Source organism: Chiloscyllium plagiosum, chromosome 1, assembly GCF_004010195.1.
Source record: "Chiloscyllium plagiosum isolate BGI_BamShark_2017 chromosome 1, ASM401019v2, whole genome shotgun sequence".
Lineage (NCBI taxonomy): Eukaryota > Metazoa > Chordata > Chondrichthyes > Orectolobiformes > Hemiscylliidae > Chiloscyllium > Chiloscyllium plagiosum.
Genome location: NC_057710.1, coordinates 149044470 through 149058512, shown reverse-complemented (window position 1 = coordinate 149058512; position 14043 = coordinate 149044470). Strand labels below are relative to the sequence as shown.

General features: G+C 40.5%; 1 protein-coding gene across 4 annotated transcripts in view; it reads left to right on the top strand.

Annotated features, from left to right (window-relative positions):
* Positions 1-14043, top strand: part of smad1 (SMAD family member 1) — a 109163-nt gene that overhangs the window by 53774 nt on the left and 41346 nt on the right. For 3 of the 4 annotated variants that reach the window (XM_043699185.1, XM_043699166.1, XM_043699176.1), the window contains exons 3-4: positions 4850-5101; positions 8232-8354. In XM_043699185.1, coding sequence (XP_043555120.1) covers positions 4850-5101; positions 8232-8354 — 375 coding nt within the window. The remainder of the gene's footprint in view (positions 1-4849; positions 5102-8231; positions 8355-14043) is intronic. The other variant, XM_043699195.1, reaches the window with a different exon arrangement.

Here is a 14043-nt window from a genome sequence, read left to right as displayed (position 1 = left end):
TGTTGAGCCACTGGGTGGTTGGGTTGGTTGGTCTGGGTGTCCCAGAGGTGTTCTCTGAAACGTTCCGCAAGTAGGCGGCCTGTCTACACAATATAGAGGAGGCCACATCGGGTGCAGCAGATGCAGTAAATGATGTGTGTGGAGGTGCAGGTGAATTTGTGGCGGATATGGAAGGATCCCTTGGGGCCTCGGAGGGAAGTAAGGGTGAAGGTGTGGGTGCAAGTTTTGCATTTCTTGCGGTTGCAGGGGAAGGTGCCGGGAGTGGAGGTTGGGTTGGTGGGGGGTGTGGACCTGACAAGGGAGTCACAGAGGGAGTGGTCTTTTCGGAATGCTGATAGGGGAGGGGAGGGAAATATATCCCTGGTGGTGGGATCTGTTTGGAGGTGGCGGAAATGACGCTGGATGATACGATGTATATGGAGGTTGGTGGGGTGAGGACCAGTGGGATTCTGTCCTGGTGGCGATTGGAGGCGTGGGGCTCAAGGGCGGAGGAGCGGAAAGTGGAGGAGATGCGGTGGAGGGCATCGTCGATCACGTCTGGTGGGAAATTGGGTTCTTTGAAGAAGGAGGCCATCTGGGTTCTCCTGCTCCTTGGATGCTGCCTGACCTGCTGCGCTTTTCCAGCGACACATCAATTTGTTAAAGGAAAGTAACGTGAAAGCTGTCAGGAAACGTATTCAAAAGTCTGGAACAGCATGAACACAACAAAATGTTTTTATGTGCTTTAGCAATTGAAGAGGCAGTTTCAGTTCAGATTTAAATCTCCAAAATCTGTGGGAAACAAATGCTGAATATTTTAAAATATGTTCCCCAAATTGCACGGCGAGTTTGCCGATGATACAAAGTTAGGTGAATGGCAGGTAGTTCTGAGGTGGGGAGGCCGCAGAAAACTTAAGACAGTTTAAGAGAGTGGTCCAGGAAGTGGCTGATAAAATTCAACTTGAGCAAATGCGAGGTCTTGCACTTTGGGGAAAAAAAGAGTACAGGTATGGATTATTTTCTAAACAGTGAAAAAATTCATAAAGCTGAAGTACAAAGGGATCTGAGTGTGCTAGTCCAGGATTCTCTAAAGGTTAACTTGCAGGTTGAGTCTGTGGTTAAGAAGCTAGTGTAATGTTGTCATTTATCTTGAGGGTTGGAATATAAAAGCAGCAATGTGCGACTGAGACTTTATAAAGCTCTAGTTAGACCCATTTGGAATAACAATTTTGGGCACCACACCTCAGGAAGGACATACTGGCACTTGTGTGTCCAGCAGCAATTCACATGGATGATTCCTGGAATGGTAGGCCTAACCTATGATGAATGGCTGAGGATCCTGGGATTGTATTCATTAGAGTTTAGAAGGTTTAGGGCAGATCTAATAAAAACTTACAAGATAATGCATGTCTTAGAAAGGGTGGACGCTGGGAAGTTGTTTCTGTTCGGTGGGGAGTATAGGACCTGTGGGCACTGCCTTAGAATTAGAGCGGGTCAATTTAGAACAGAAATGAGACATTTCTTCAGCCAGAGAGTGGTGGGCCTGTGGAATTCATTGCCACGGAGAGCAGTGGAGGCTGGGATTTCAATATCTTCAAGGTAGAAATTGATAATTCCTTGTGAGATCAAGAATTTAAGGGCTATGGGGAGAGTACGGCTAAGTGGAGTTGAAATGCCCATCAGCCATAAGTGGCAGAATGGACTTGATGGGCTGAATGGCCTTACTTCCATCCTATGTCTTATGGACAAGCATATGCATGGTGTTTACAACTGCCTGCAGATTTTAAGTGAGTTTTACATGGCAGTTCGTCATCATCAGAAATCTACATTCAGGTTATACCTCCATGTTCTGGACTTTGGGTAGGAAATATGATTGACAATGAAAGTCTAAAATCTATTCAACTTAAAACCTCAAATATATCTTTCCCCTTCTCGGTCAACATAAGCTTTCTGAGGTGAGGTGTCCTGAACTAACATACCACTCATGGAAAAGACATAAAAAGCATTATAGTTAATTTAGAAATTGATATGCATTTCCAGAATTAGTAGAACATCAGTAATTTGTGTCAGATTAAGTCTGATAAATTTGAAAACTCATTTACTGTTCAGTTTTCTATAACTTGTTATTCAACGGATTGAAAAAAAGTCACCCAGCTTCTACAATGGTTGGTGAACTTTTGTATCAATCTGAGAATTATAATGCAAGCTTAAAGCGCAAAGATCTGTGCTAACGCACTGGTTGAGATTTTAATATCCATTAATCATATGTTAATGAATTTTTTCTTTACCCCTGAAGGTATTAACCTTGGTTTTATTGTGATATGTTGTGCATGTCCTTTCAGTTTAAAATGTATGATATTTACATGAAGGGAGGAAGGTTGATATGTAGTCTGATAGTCTATTGCTGATTGGAGTGCATTGTAGTGTCATTAATCAGCATTACTCATCCACTTTCATAGTAATTTCTGTATTGATATTTTATTATGTTAGCTGCTGTTCCTTGCACAGACTCCATATTGATTTTTCTGACTGTCTGTGGTTGAGAAATGACAGACTGATTGCAATAGGTGAGATGACCATCAGCTTGATTAGCTCACATCAAGGTTCTCTTGCAGACTCTTACACAAAGGATGATACAGATTTACTGAGTAATGCAGTCATGGGTACTTTGTAATCCTGTACTGTCAATCAGAGGATAAAGGACATTTATAGTTGTGAACAGTCAGCTGTTTTGATGCGTTCAAAGATTAAAATGCATCCTGTTATTATACAAGGACATGCCATGACATCAATTTTGTTTTAATGGCTCCGATACTTTATTTTCTGTACATGTATCTTGAAAAGCAGACAATTAACAAAAAAAGTATTTTATTCAATATGTTAAACTATTTAATGTTTACTGCAGATTTGGAAAATGATGGGGAGATAAGTTTTTAGGTTACTCTTCCTGTTCTCGTTTTTATTTTTCCTCTTATGGAATGTTTGTATTCAATCTACCTGCCCTGTCAGGTAATTATGTTGCATGGCATTAAAGAATTCTACAAAAACTAAGAAATGCTATGGATGAGATTTTCTCTCAATGCTAAGTTTGACGAACATGCTTTGTTTCAGAATGTGTGATACACTGGTTCATTTACTGTGCAAAATGTAATTTTCGAAATGGGGGATAAAACTCTCCCAAGAAATGAAATCCAAGAGTTGCCATTGAATCTTAGTGTAACTTTGCTACTAGTGTTCCACATCAGACCCAGGCCAAAGAGACACAGTTGCCTATTTGGCTCTCCCCATGAGCCCCTCTGAGACAGGGAATAATGATCCATCATTAATTGCCCTGATTCTGCCTGTCTCCCACTGCCAGAAATAGCCTGCGTTTTTGGTTCTGAAATCAAATTTTCTGTCTTCCATTGAGATTGATGCTACCACCAATTGGATAAAAGTCTTATAAAGTGAGATTGTACAACAATTTTGAGTCTGCCAGGACTAATCATCACTCTCCTTTCATGAAGTAGAAACATTGACTTCCCCTTAAATTGGTATTCTTGTGAATTGTCCTGATGAATGCGAAGTGGAAAACTTCAACATTTGTTTTGGGAATTCAAGTATTGATGACCTTACACAATGCACTTTCAAATTGCTTGACATATTTTGTGTGTCAGTGTTTTGTCGGTATCTTGTTAGTGGAGACTATAACTCATATTACTACTACATAACAATATAACCAAACTATAAGTGACCAAAACAACTCAATACTTGAGACATATATGCAATGCGGTTGTGAAGAGAAGAAAGCAGGTTTTTTGAAAACATAGCTGCATTTTTTATGTCTGAGCATGTCAAGTATAAAAAACCTACATGTGCTGCAAGTTTTTAAAAAAGTCAACTGGTTTTGCAGGTGGGTTTTTTTTTGGGGGGGGGGGGGGGGGGTTCCCGTGGGGATTCTCCCCCCCCCCCCCCCCCACCCCACTCCCCTCTACCCCAGCAGCACAGATTTCTTTTCCACACCGGCTGAGGTTACTGTAAAGGTCCTGCCTACTCAGCATTGAGCCTTGTCAGCTGCTTAAATTCATCACTAGCTGTGTGTCTCCAAAGACAGTGCAGCCTTGTGGTCCTCTGGAACTTCTCTTCTGGTGCACTCTAAATTGACAGTTTGAAATCCTTGCATTCGGCCTGAAGTGTGCTAGATGAAAAGTTTGGCAACCTGTCTCTTTTCAACAATGCTATAAATTCAGATCTCTTTCTTCAGTTTACCGTGGGTGTCGTGTGTGTAACAAACATAGAAAATGCTGGAGAACCTCAGCAGGTCCTGCAGCATCTATGGAGAAAGAAGCAGTTAACGCCTCAAGGCAGAATGCAAGCTTTCAGAGCGCTGCTCCTTTGTCAGGTAGGGAGTTGGCCGCACTAACTACCTGATGAAGGAGCAGTACTCCGATAGCTTGTACTTCCAAATAAATCTGTTGGACTATAACTTGGTTTTGCGTGATTTTTAATTTTGTCCACCCCAGTCCAACACTGGCACCTCCAGATCAAGTCAGAAATGACAATGCTGCAGAACCAAAGTTACATTGAACTCAAAACATTAACTCTGCTTCTCTGTCTACAGATACTACCAGACCTGCTGAGTTTTTCCAACATTGTTTGTTTCATATTTCCAGCATACACTTTTTTTTAATTTTGCGTCATTTGTGTCTTTTAAATGCGTTAAATATCCACCAGTTATGGAGTAGTGGAAGTGGACATAATGGTAGATTTAAAAATATGTAACATCAGAGATATTTGTTTATACTCTGCACTTTATTTGCTAATCAACTGCAGGTTTAAAAGACTTTTTGTAGAATATTTCATTTTTTTTTAACCTTCCCTTTTGTTCCAGTTCTTCCTCCAGTGTTGGTTCCAAGACACAGTGAATTTAACCCACAACATAGCCTACTTGCACAGTTTCGTAATTTGGGACATAACGATCCTCCTATGCCACAAAATGCTGCCTTTCCAGTTTCCTTTCAACAGCCAAACAGCCACCCGTTCCCCAACTCTCCCAACAGAAGTTATCCCAGCTCCCCAGGAAGTAGTACATATCCTCATTCTCCAGCCAGTTCTGGACCAAGCAGCCCATTTCAGATACCAGGTAAGTGTCATATTGTGCTTTGATAATATTCCTTAACCATCCTTGCTATTGCCTTCATTCTTGTATTAACTACCTAAATTGGGTCAAAACAAAGTAGTTTACTTTTATACGCATCTCCTACCAACACTTTTGAACAGGAAGTGGGTGCCTTTGACATCATTGTGTGCCCACAATGCAATGGAATTGGACTCTTTGTTACTGCCTGTCCCTTGCTGGCCAGGCCTTGCCCATTCTTGTTGCTGATTGCCCCTATCACCCACTCAGACAGTGGCACAATACGTGAGGTAGTGCTTGATATACTAAGGGCTCTTGAGCAGTTTTCTCATTCATTTTAGGGTCACCGGGTTGCTGCATGAAATAAACTTTAAGTATGAAATCATTGTAAAAGTCTGCTGTCAGTAATATTGAAGGGGCTACAACTGCATGGGCTGTGAGAGCACTCTCAACAGTTGTGAGGACAAGAAATGCTGCTTAAATGTATTGCTGAAATGCTTCCCTTCTCTAGTCCAAAACAGCTGTCTTTAGGGATTTTTAATTTTCAGCTCAATATTTGTGAAGAAGTATCAAAGGAATTGGGGTAATGGAAATGTATGAAAAATAATCAATCTGACTCCTATGGACACAGAAATGAGTTATGACTGTCTCTTTCGAACAGTCAGTGGATGCTTGGAATTCACTGCCATAGACAGATGTACAGTAGTATAATCACATTCGAGGATAAGCTGGTCTGGTCTAATAAATGGAACATAGCATCTGATTGATTGTTACACTAAGGTTGTCAGGTACAATTGATAGCATGCTTCCTCTTGTGAAAGGAAAACAGACTGATTTGATCATGACTGCAGTCATAATGGTTTTCTTCACTGAAATTGATTCTGGGAGGGAAGGCCTGTTGTTTATAACTCTGAGTAAGATAGAAGTGATGGTTATATAGGGTGAAAGATTACTGTTGATTATTTAATTTTAAAACAAATAGTTGAAATTTTTAGATTAACTTGTTTAAATGTTCAATAATTAATATCTTTTTGGTGCCATGAGTCTAGAATTCTAAATTAAATTGCTGAAACTTGATCTCCTAACTTCACTGAAGAAACGAATACTTGACTAACTAAGCATGAAGTGTTAAAAGAACAGCAAAGCTGAGTCACTCTGAAATTAATTTTGATGAGCAATCCACAACTAAAATGTATTTTAACATGAAGACTGCTAGTTTAAAATTTGAAGCAGTTTTCTTAAAAAAAGAGAAAAATAAACCTAACATGATGAAGCATATAATTTGGTTCATTAAGCTTCTAAATCTGTATTGGGCAGTTGCATTTAAATTTTGGTTTTACTGTTTCTACATTCCTTTTTCAATCAAGTAAGTTGTTTATCACTAGTTAATAGAATAGATGCACTTTGACCTTTCTTGATTTGTCTGCTCATAAAAATAACAACTTGCCTCCGGCATCCAGTTATCAGATTAATCTGTTGTTTTTCTCACTTTTAACCAGGTAGTTCAGTTTGCATTTTTACATCAGTTCCAAAATTCCTTTGCAGTTGATCTCTTGTCTTGTTTTAATATTGTGAACTAAGTTAGTGCTGAATTTGCTTATCCCAAGTCTCCGATCTATTGGGAGAAAGTGAGGACTGCAGATGCTGGAGATCAGAGTTGAGAGCGTGGTGCTGGAAAAGTGCAGCAGTCAGGCAGCATCTGAGGGGCAGGAGAATCAGCGCTTAGGGCATAAGTTTGAATGCAGCCTGACCTGCTGTGCTTTTCCAGAACCCCATACACACATTCTATCTATTGGCCCTGCGTGAGACTGAAAAAGCATACATTTCCACTTATGATAAGCATGATACTTTGTCACAGTGATTAGCTTTTACATAAGTCATTTGGACTAGTTGGTCTGTTTCTGTACTCTATATGAACAATGATATTAAATCTAATTGCACTGCTTCCAAGTCTCCAATGACTTCATTTCCACCGTGCTTCATATCCCACTACTTGAATCTCTCTCATGTATTCTTGTGTCTCTGTCTGTTGCAGTGTTTCCATATGGCAACGAGTTCTACATTCTTGCTGTTCTCTGTGCACTGATTCTCATTTAGTGCTTTGATGTACAAAGGAACCTCGATTATCCGGCATTCGATTACCTGAATTTTGGAATATTTCGTACAAGATTGCAAAGTCCCGATGCTTGGCTAAACTACGTTATCCAGCATTCGATTATCCGAACATTTGATTACCTGAACAAAATACTCCCCACCCATGTAGTTCGGATTATCGAGGTTTCTCTATATTAGTCATTTTCTTATTTGTGTCTTATATGCTGATGAGTGCAAAACATTCTCTTAATCCTCACTATCAAGCTTATTTATTTTAAAGACTTCATCAGGCCATTACTTAATGTTCTTGAGAAAAGAGCCTTTACTTTCTCCATCTCTCCTGATAGTTCCACTTTTTTGATTCTGACTATATAGCTTAACATTGTTTATTTTGTTTGCTGCTTTTCACTGGTAAAGTCGCACATCTACTAATGTCTAGAAAATATTCAATTCAAAATGTACCCATTTCATTCACATTCATCATATCATATAGAATGTCAGAACTTTTTCCCCATTTATACTCAAGTATGGATTGTCGTCACATGAATAGTTTGTCATATTTTATTTGATCCATGGCTACCTCAGAGTCAGTTACTCTGCGACCCAACTACACTCATTTGTCTCTGAGCACTGAAGTTCTGAAGACAAATCATGCTATTTTAGTTTCATAATATTACAATCCAGAGTAGGCCTATTGGCCCGGTGAGCCTGCTCTGCCATTCATTAAGATTACGGCTGATCTATCCAGTGGACTTACCAATGGATCAGAGTCCACAACACTCCACTCAATAGTCTTTCCCTATCCCAGCCACATAACTTCACTCCTCCCAAATATTCAGTGCTCTTTATCCTTTAACCACTTTGTCTTTCTTCAGCTTTATCTAGAACTTTCACTACCTTGAGTTTAACTTGCAGATTTTAACATTGATATTTCCTGAATTAAGTCCTTAGATGCTTGCATTTCTGTAGTGACATATTTTCATTTATTTGGAGCCACTTAGGATTCACCGTACATAGTTGTAATTTTGTTATCTATCGACAGCAGATACTCCCCCTCCTGCCTATATGCCTCCAGATGATCAAATGACGCAAGATGGTTCACAGCCCATGGAAACGTCAAATGTTCATGTACCTACAATACCACCGCATCTAACCAACCGAGCAGGTAAAGAATAGGAATTGCAAACAAAACCTGAAAACATAAATCTTTGTAATTTTGTTTGACCCAAGAGAAGTGTCTGTTGGAACATGAAGTATCTGTGGATATTGATGGTAGCTGATTTATTTTGGTTGTACATATGACTCAGTTTGGAACTGTATTTTATACTGTGAATCCTTCACTAGCAGGGTCTAAAGTAGCTGCTTCATTAATTTTATTTAGTTTGCATTGATGCTTCACCTTTTTACGCATATAATGCATTTTCTCTGAAGTTTTCATAATTTGACTTGGACACTTTTGGTAGTTGTTAGTTGATCTGAACTCAACATGTTGAGGGGGGACGGTGTGGTGGGGGGTAACTTTTAATTGATTACCATCTTCATGATCTAGAGTGAGGAAAAGCATCAAGCTATAGGTCCACAGTAGATCCAGTGACATCCATTTGAAATTATATAGGAAAGAGAACATGGTTGAGTTTGACATTTCACTGTTCGCCATTTTATTGATGCTCCATGTTTAAGTTGCATATAAAAAATGGGTGTTTGGAGACATGTCCAAGAACATACAAGTCAGGAGCAAGAATAGGCCACTTGTCCTTGAGCCTTCTCTGCCATTTGACAAGGCCATGCTGATCTGAATGTGGTCTTAACCCATTTCCTATCTGTTGTGTGGTAAATCAAGAATTTTCAAAAATATTTTAAAATATTTTTAAATATTCAATGACTTTGCCTCTACTGCTGTCTGGGGGAGAGGGCAACCCTTAATCTCCTCACTCTATCCCCTTGTTTTAATCTATTTACTAATTCTTGTCTGTCCTACAAGGAGAAATCCTTTCAGCATCCAACTTGCTGAATCCCTTTAGAATCCAGTATGTCTCAATAAGGTTATCGATCATACTTCTAAATTCTAACCTGTCCAATATGTCTATATAACATAACCCCTTGTTCCCAGGTATGTGTTAAGGTTTGCAAAACAAGCTTAGGGTTGTCCATGTGTTTTTTGTTGAGCTAGAAAATTCGATGAAGTGATTACTAGTCATCCCCAATTATATTTTTGAATGTTGAATATGAGTAGACCAAACTTATTGCCCTAATATGGTGCTAGAATGTCAGCTCTTTGAACTGATGTGTAGCCCTGTAGGGCTAATGTGCCTATAGTGAAGTGTGGAATTGTAGAATATTAAACCACTGATGATGAGGGGTAATATATCCAGGTCAGAATAATATGGAACCGGGAGTGGCTGTTTCCACAACATGGCAGCACTTGTTCTTTTTGGCCATCAAGGACACAGGAATAAGCTGCTGTTGAATTAAATGTAGCTAGTTGTGTTTCATCCTATAAATCATGCATACCACAAATAATGTGCAAATGGTGCCTTGGATAGATTTGCAATAGTCTGTCCTATTCAGTTACTGGCCTGAATTCAAATGAGAAAATGCTGGAAAATCTCAGTAGGTCTGGCAGCATCTGTAAGGAGAGAAAAGAGCTGATGTTTTGAGTCTAACTGACCCTTTATCAAAGCTAAGCATTTTAGCTTTGACAAAGGGTCGGTTAGACTCGAAACGTCAGCTCTTTTCTCTCCTTACAGATGCTGCCAAACCTCCTAAGATTTTCCAGCATTTTCTCTCTTGGTTTCGGATTCTAGCATCCGCAGTAATTTGCTTTTAACTGGCCTGAATTAATGCCTTAGTATTAGGAGTTTGAAGACACTTCAGAAAGAAGTATTGAAGAATTGGGAAATAGCTGGTCTTTGACTCTGTGACTCTACTCTTGCAGAGATTGTTCTAACAGGCACTTGCATGGTATTGATGTTATCTGTCTTTTGTTATCCAAAGCCTAGCTGTTTTTGCAAATGTATATACTAAAATCCTCAGTAAACAGCCAGGCTGGTCTTTGAAAATAGTTAAACTGCAGATGCTTTCCTGCAAAACACCTGTTTGTTTGTGTTGAAAGGGTGAAATGAATATCCATTGAGAAGCTTGACCATGATCAAAGTTTGGGAGAAGATTTGTAGCTCGGGTGCTCGTTGTTGTGGTTCTGTTCCCTGAGCTGGGAATTTGTCTTGCAAACATTTCGTCCCCTTTCTAGGTGACATCCTCAGTGCTTGGGAGCCTCCGTGAAGCGCTTCTGTGATGTTTCCTCCAGCATTTATAGTGGCCTGTGTAGTGGCAGAGACCGGCCACTATAAATGCCGGAGGAAACATCACAGAAGCGCTTCATAGGAGGCTCCCAAGCACTGAGGATGTCACCTAGACAGGAGACAAAACGTTTGCAAGACAAATTCCCAGCTTGACCATGATGTTGGTTAAATATGATTTCAGCCACTGCAGTATTTTTCTTTGACTCCCATTAAGATGACTTATTTTAGGCCTGTTGATGTCTTTTCTTAAATGCCATAAAATTGAGGACAAGTATTCTTGCCTCTGCTCTAGAGTTCAGTTCTCCTGTCCGTGACTAATGCTTGGAGGTGAGCAGTTCTGACATTATCCAGATTGTACATTAGAACATAGAACAATACAGCGCAGAACAGGCCCTTCAGCCCTCGATGTTGTGTTGATCTGTGAACTATTTTCAGCTCGTCTCCCTACGCTATCCCATCTTCATCCATGTGCTTATCCAAGGATTGTTTAAATCTCCCTAATATGGCTGAGTTCACTACATTGGCAGGTAGGGCATTCCACACCCTTACCATTCTCTGCATAAAGAACCTGCCTCTGACATCTGTCTTAAATCTATCACTCCTCAATTTGTAGTTATGCCTGCTCGTACAAGCTGACGTCATCATCCTAGGAAAAAAACTTTCACTGTCTACCCTATCTAATCCTCTGATTATCTTGTATGCCTCTATCAAATCCCCTTTTAGCCGCCGCCTCCTTGCCAATGAGAACAGACCCAAGTCTCTCAGCCTTTCCTCGTAAGACCTTCCCTCCAGACTAGGCAACATCCTGGTAAATCTCTGCACCTTTTCCAGTGCTTCCACATCCTTACCAAAATATGGCAACCAAAACTGTACACAATATTCCAAGTGTGGCCGCACTAGCGTTTTGTTTAGTCGCAACATGATATTGCGACTCCGGAACTCAATCCCTCTACCAATGAAACATAACACACTGTATGCCTTCTTTACAGCACTATCAACCTGGGTGGCAACTTTCAGGGATCTATGTACATGGACTCCAAGATCCCTCTGCACATCCACACTACCAAGAATCTTTCCATTGACCCAGTATTTTGCCTTCCTGTTAATCTTCCCAAAGTGCATCACCTCACATTTATCTGCGTTGAACTCCATTTGCCACCCCTCAGCCCAATTCTGCAGTTTATCCAAATCCCCCTGCAAACTGTAACAGTCTTCCAAACTGTCAACTACTCCACCGACTTTAGTGTTGTCTGCAAATTTACTAATCCTGCGTCTGAGTCATGTATAAAAATGACAAACCGCACTGATTCCAAAACAGATCCTTGTGGCACACTACTAGTAGCCGGACTCCAGACTGAATATTTTCTATCAACCACCACTCACTTTCTTTCAGAAAGCCAATTTCTAATCTAAACTGCTAAATCACCTTCAATCCCATGCCTCTGCATTTTCTCCAATAGCTTACCATTTTGAACTTTATCAAAGGCTTTACTGAAGTCCATGCATACCATGTCAATTGCCCTACCCTCTTCCACATGCTTGGTCACCTTCTCAAAAAACTGAGGTTTGTGAGACATGACCTGCCCTTGACGAAACCATGTTGACTATCTGAAATCAAATTGTTGCTTGCTAGATGATTATAAATCTCATCTCTTATAATCCTTTCCAAAATCTTCCCTCCAAAAGGAGTAAGGCTCACTGGTCTATAAAGTATTAATCAAGTATTGTTTAATCACAATATTGACCAATTTCAGTGAAGTTTTGGAAGGAGTTAGTTGATAAGCAGTTCCTAAAGCAGCAATTGGCTCTGTTAGACTTAACTGTATTAGATTTTAACTTGTGGAAACAACATTGCCTTCCACATGGTCAGATAAATGCGATCGTTTTAGCAATGTGTTAACAGGAAGTGGCTAACTTTCAAGTCCACCTCTATAGCTGTGCAAATGGGATAATTGAAACCTATAGCTATTTTGTACTATATCCTCATGAACTTTTTTGTTGCATGCAGTGAACTGTATTGGCTAGTCACAGGCATCAGATGTAGTGAAGACCTCTGGATGAAGCCAGATAGAATGATGCATTTTGCAGTTTTGGCTGAGGATATTTGCATCTTAACTTTGTCCCTTATACTCAAGACGTGGAGGTGCTGGTGTTGGATTGGGGTGGACATAGTCAGACATGATAACGGGTGATACTCCAACTGTTAAATTCTTTTACTCCGAAGGTTTTTTACATGCTTGATGCAACTGCAACACACCAACTTCTGTGAGCAAGCAACCAAATTTATGAAGCACAGTGCAGTGCAAGCTAGGTGACCCCCTTTGACCCTCTTCACAGGCATGCAAAGTCAGGTCAAAGTCAGGCACTCAACAAAGGAAACACATCCCCTTTATACAGGCCAGTTGTGCAATGCTTACTGATACTCTGGGCACTCTTCCACAGTCGCATGGCCACTCAAGAAAACCCCCTATCACTCAGTGACATGTTATCCCAGGTACACTGGCAGGATGAGATCATCCTCTGAGATAATGCAAATGCTAATGTTCTAATCCTGGGGAACCGTTATGCAGACGATTTCCTGACTCTGATTCCAAGTTAATACAGGTGCAACATACCTCTGGCCAGAAAGCATTTGAATGGAAGAGATTGAATTGATAGTTTAACTTGTCTGGTCTCCTTCCTTTCGGAAGGATGTTCTGAAACTTGAAAGGGCTCAGAAAAGATTTACAAGGATGTTGTCAGGGTTGGAGGATTTGTGATTTCAAATAAACCTGTTGGGTGTTAATTTCTGGTTCTGTAGATTGTGAAGGAGCAAAAATGGCCTTTGCAGTGATATGTACTACTTGTCAGATGTGGGAGTTTAAAGAGAGTTTAAGGGTTACTGCGGATTATATCTGCCATAAATGCTGTTGGATGCGAATCTTATCAGATCATATGGATCGGTTGGAGAGACAGATAGAAGCGATGAGGAATTTGCAACAGCAATAGTATGTGATGGATGGCAGACATAGGAAGGGGGGAAAGTCTCAGATACAGTCACATAGATGGGTTAACTCCAGGAAGGGTAAGAGAGGTAGGCAGCTAGTGCAGGCGTCTTTTGTGGATATACCCATTTCAACAAGTATGCTGTTTTGGAAAATGTAGGGGGTGATGGATTCTTAGGGGAACGTAGCACGAACAGCCAAGTTTCTGGTATTGAGACTGGCTCTAATGCAACGAGGGGTATGTCGGATTCCAGGAGATCAATTGTGTTAGGGGATTCTGTAGTCAGAGGTACAGACAGACGTTTCTGTGGCCAGCAGAGAAAAAGCAGAATGGTGTGTTGTTTCTCTGGTGCCAGGATCAAGCATGTCTTAGAGAGGGTGTAGAATGTTCTCACGGGGGAGAGGGGCCAGCAGGAGGTCATTGTCCACATTGGAACCAACGACATTGGAAGGGAAAACATTGAGACTCTGAAGGGAGATTACAGAGAGTTAGGCAGAAATTTAAAAAGGAGGTCCTCAAGGATAGTACTATCTGGATTACTCCCAGTGCTATGAGCTAGTGAGGGCAGGA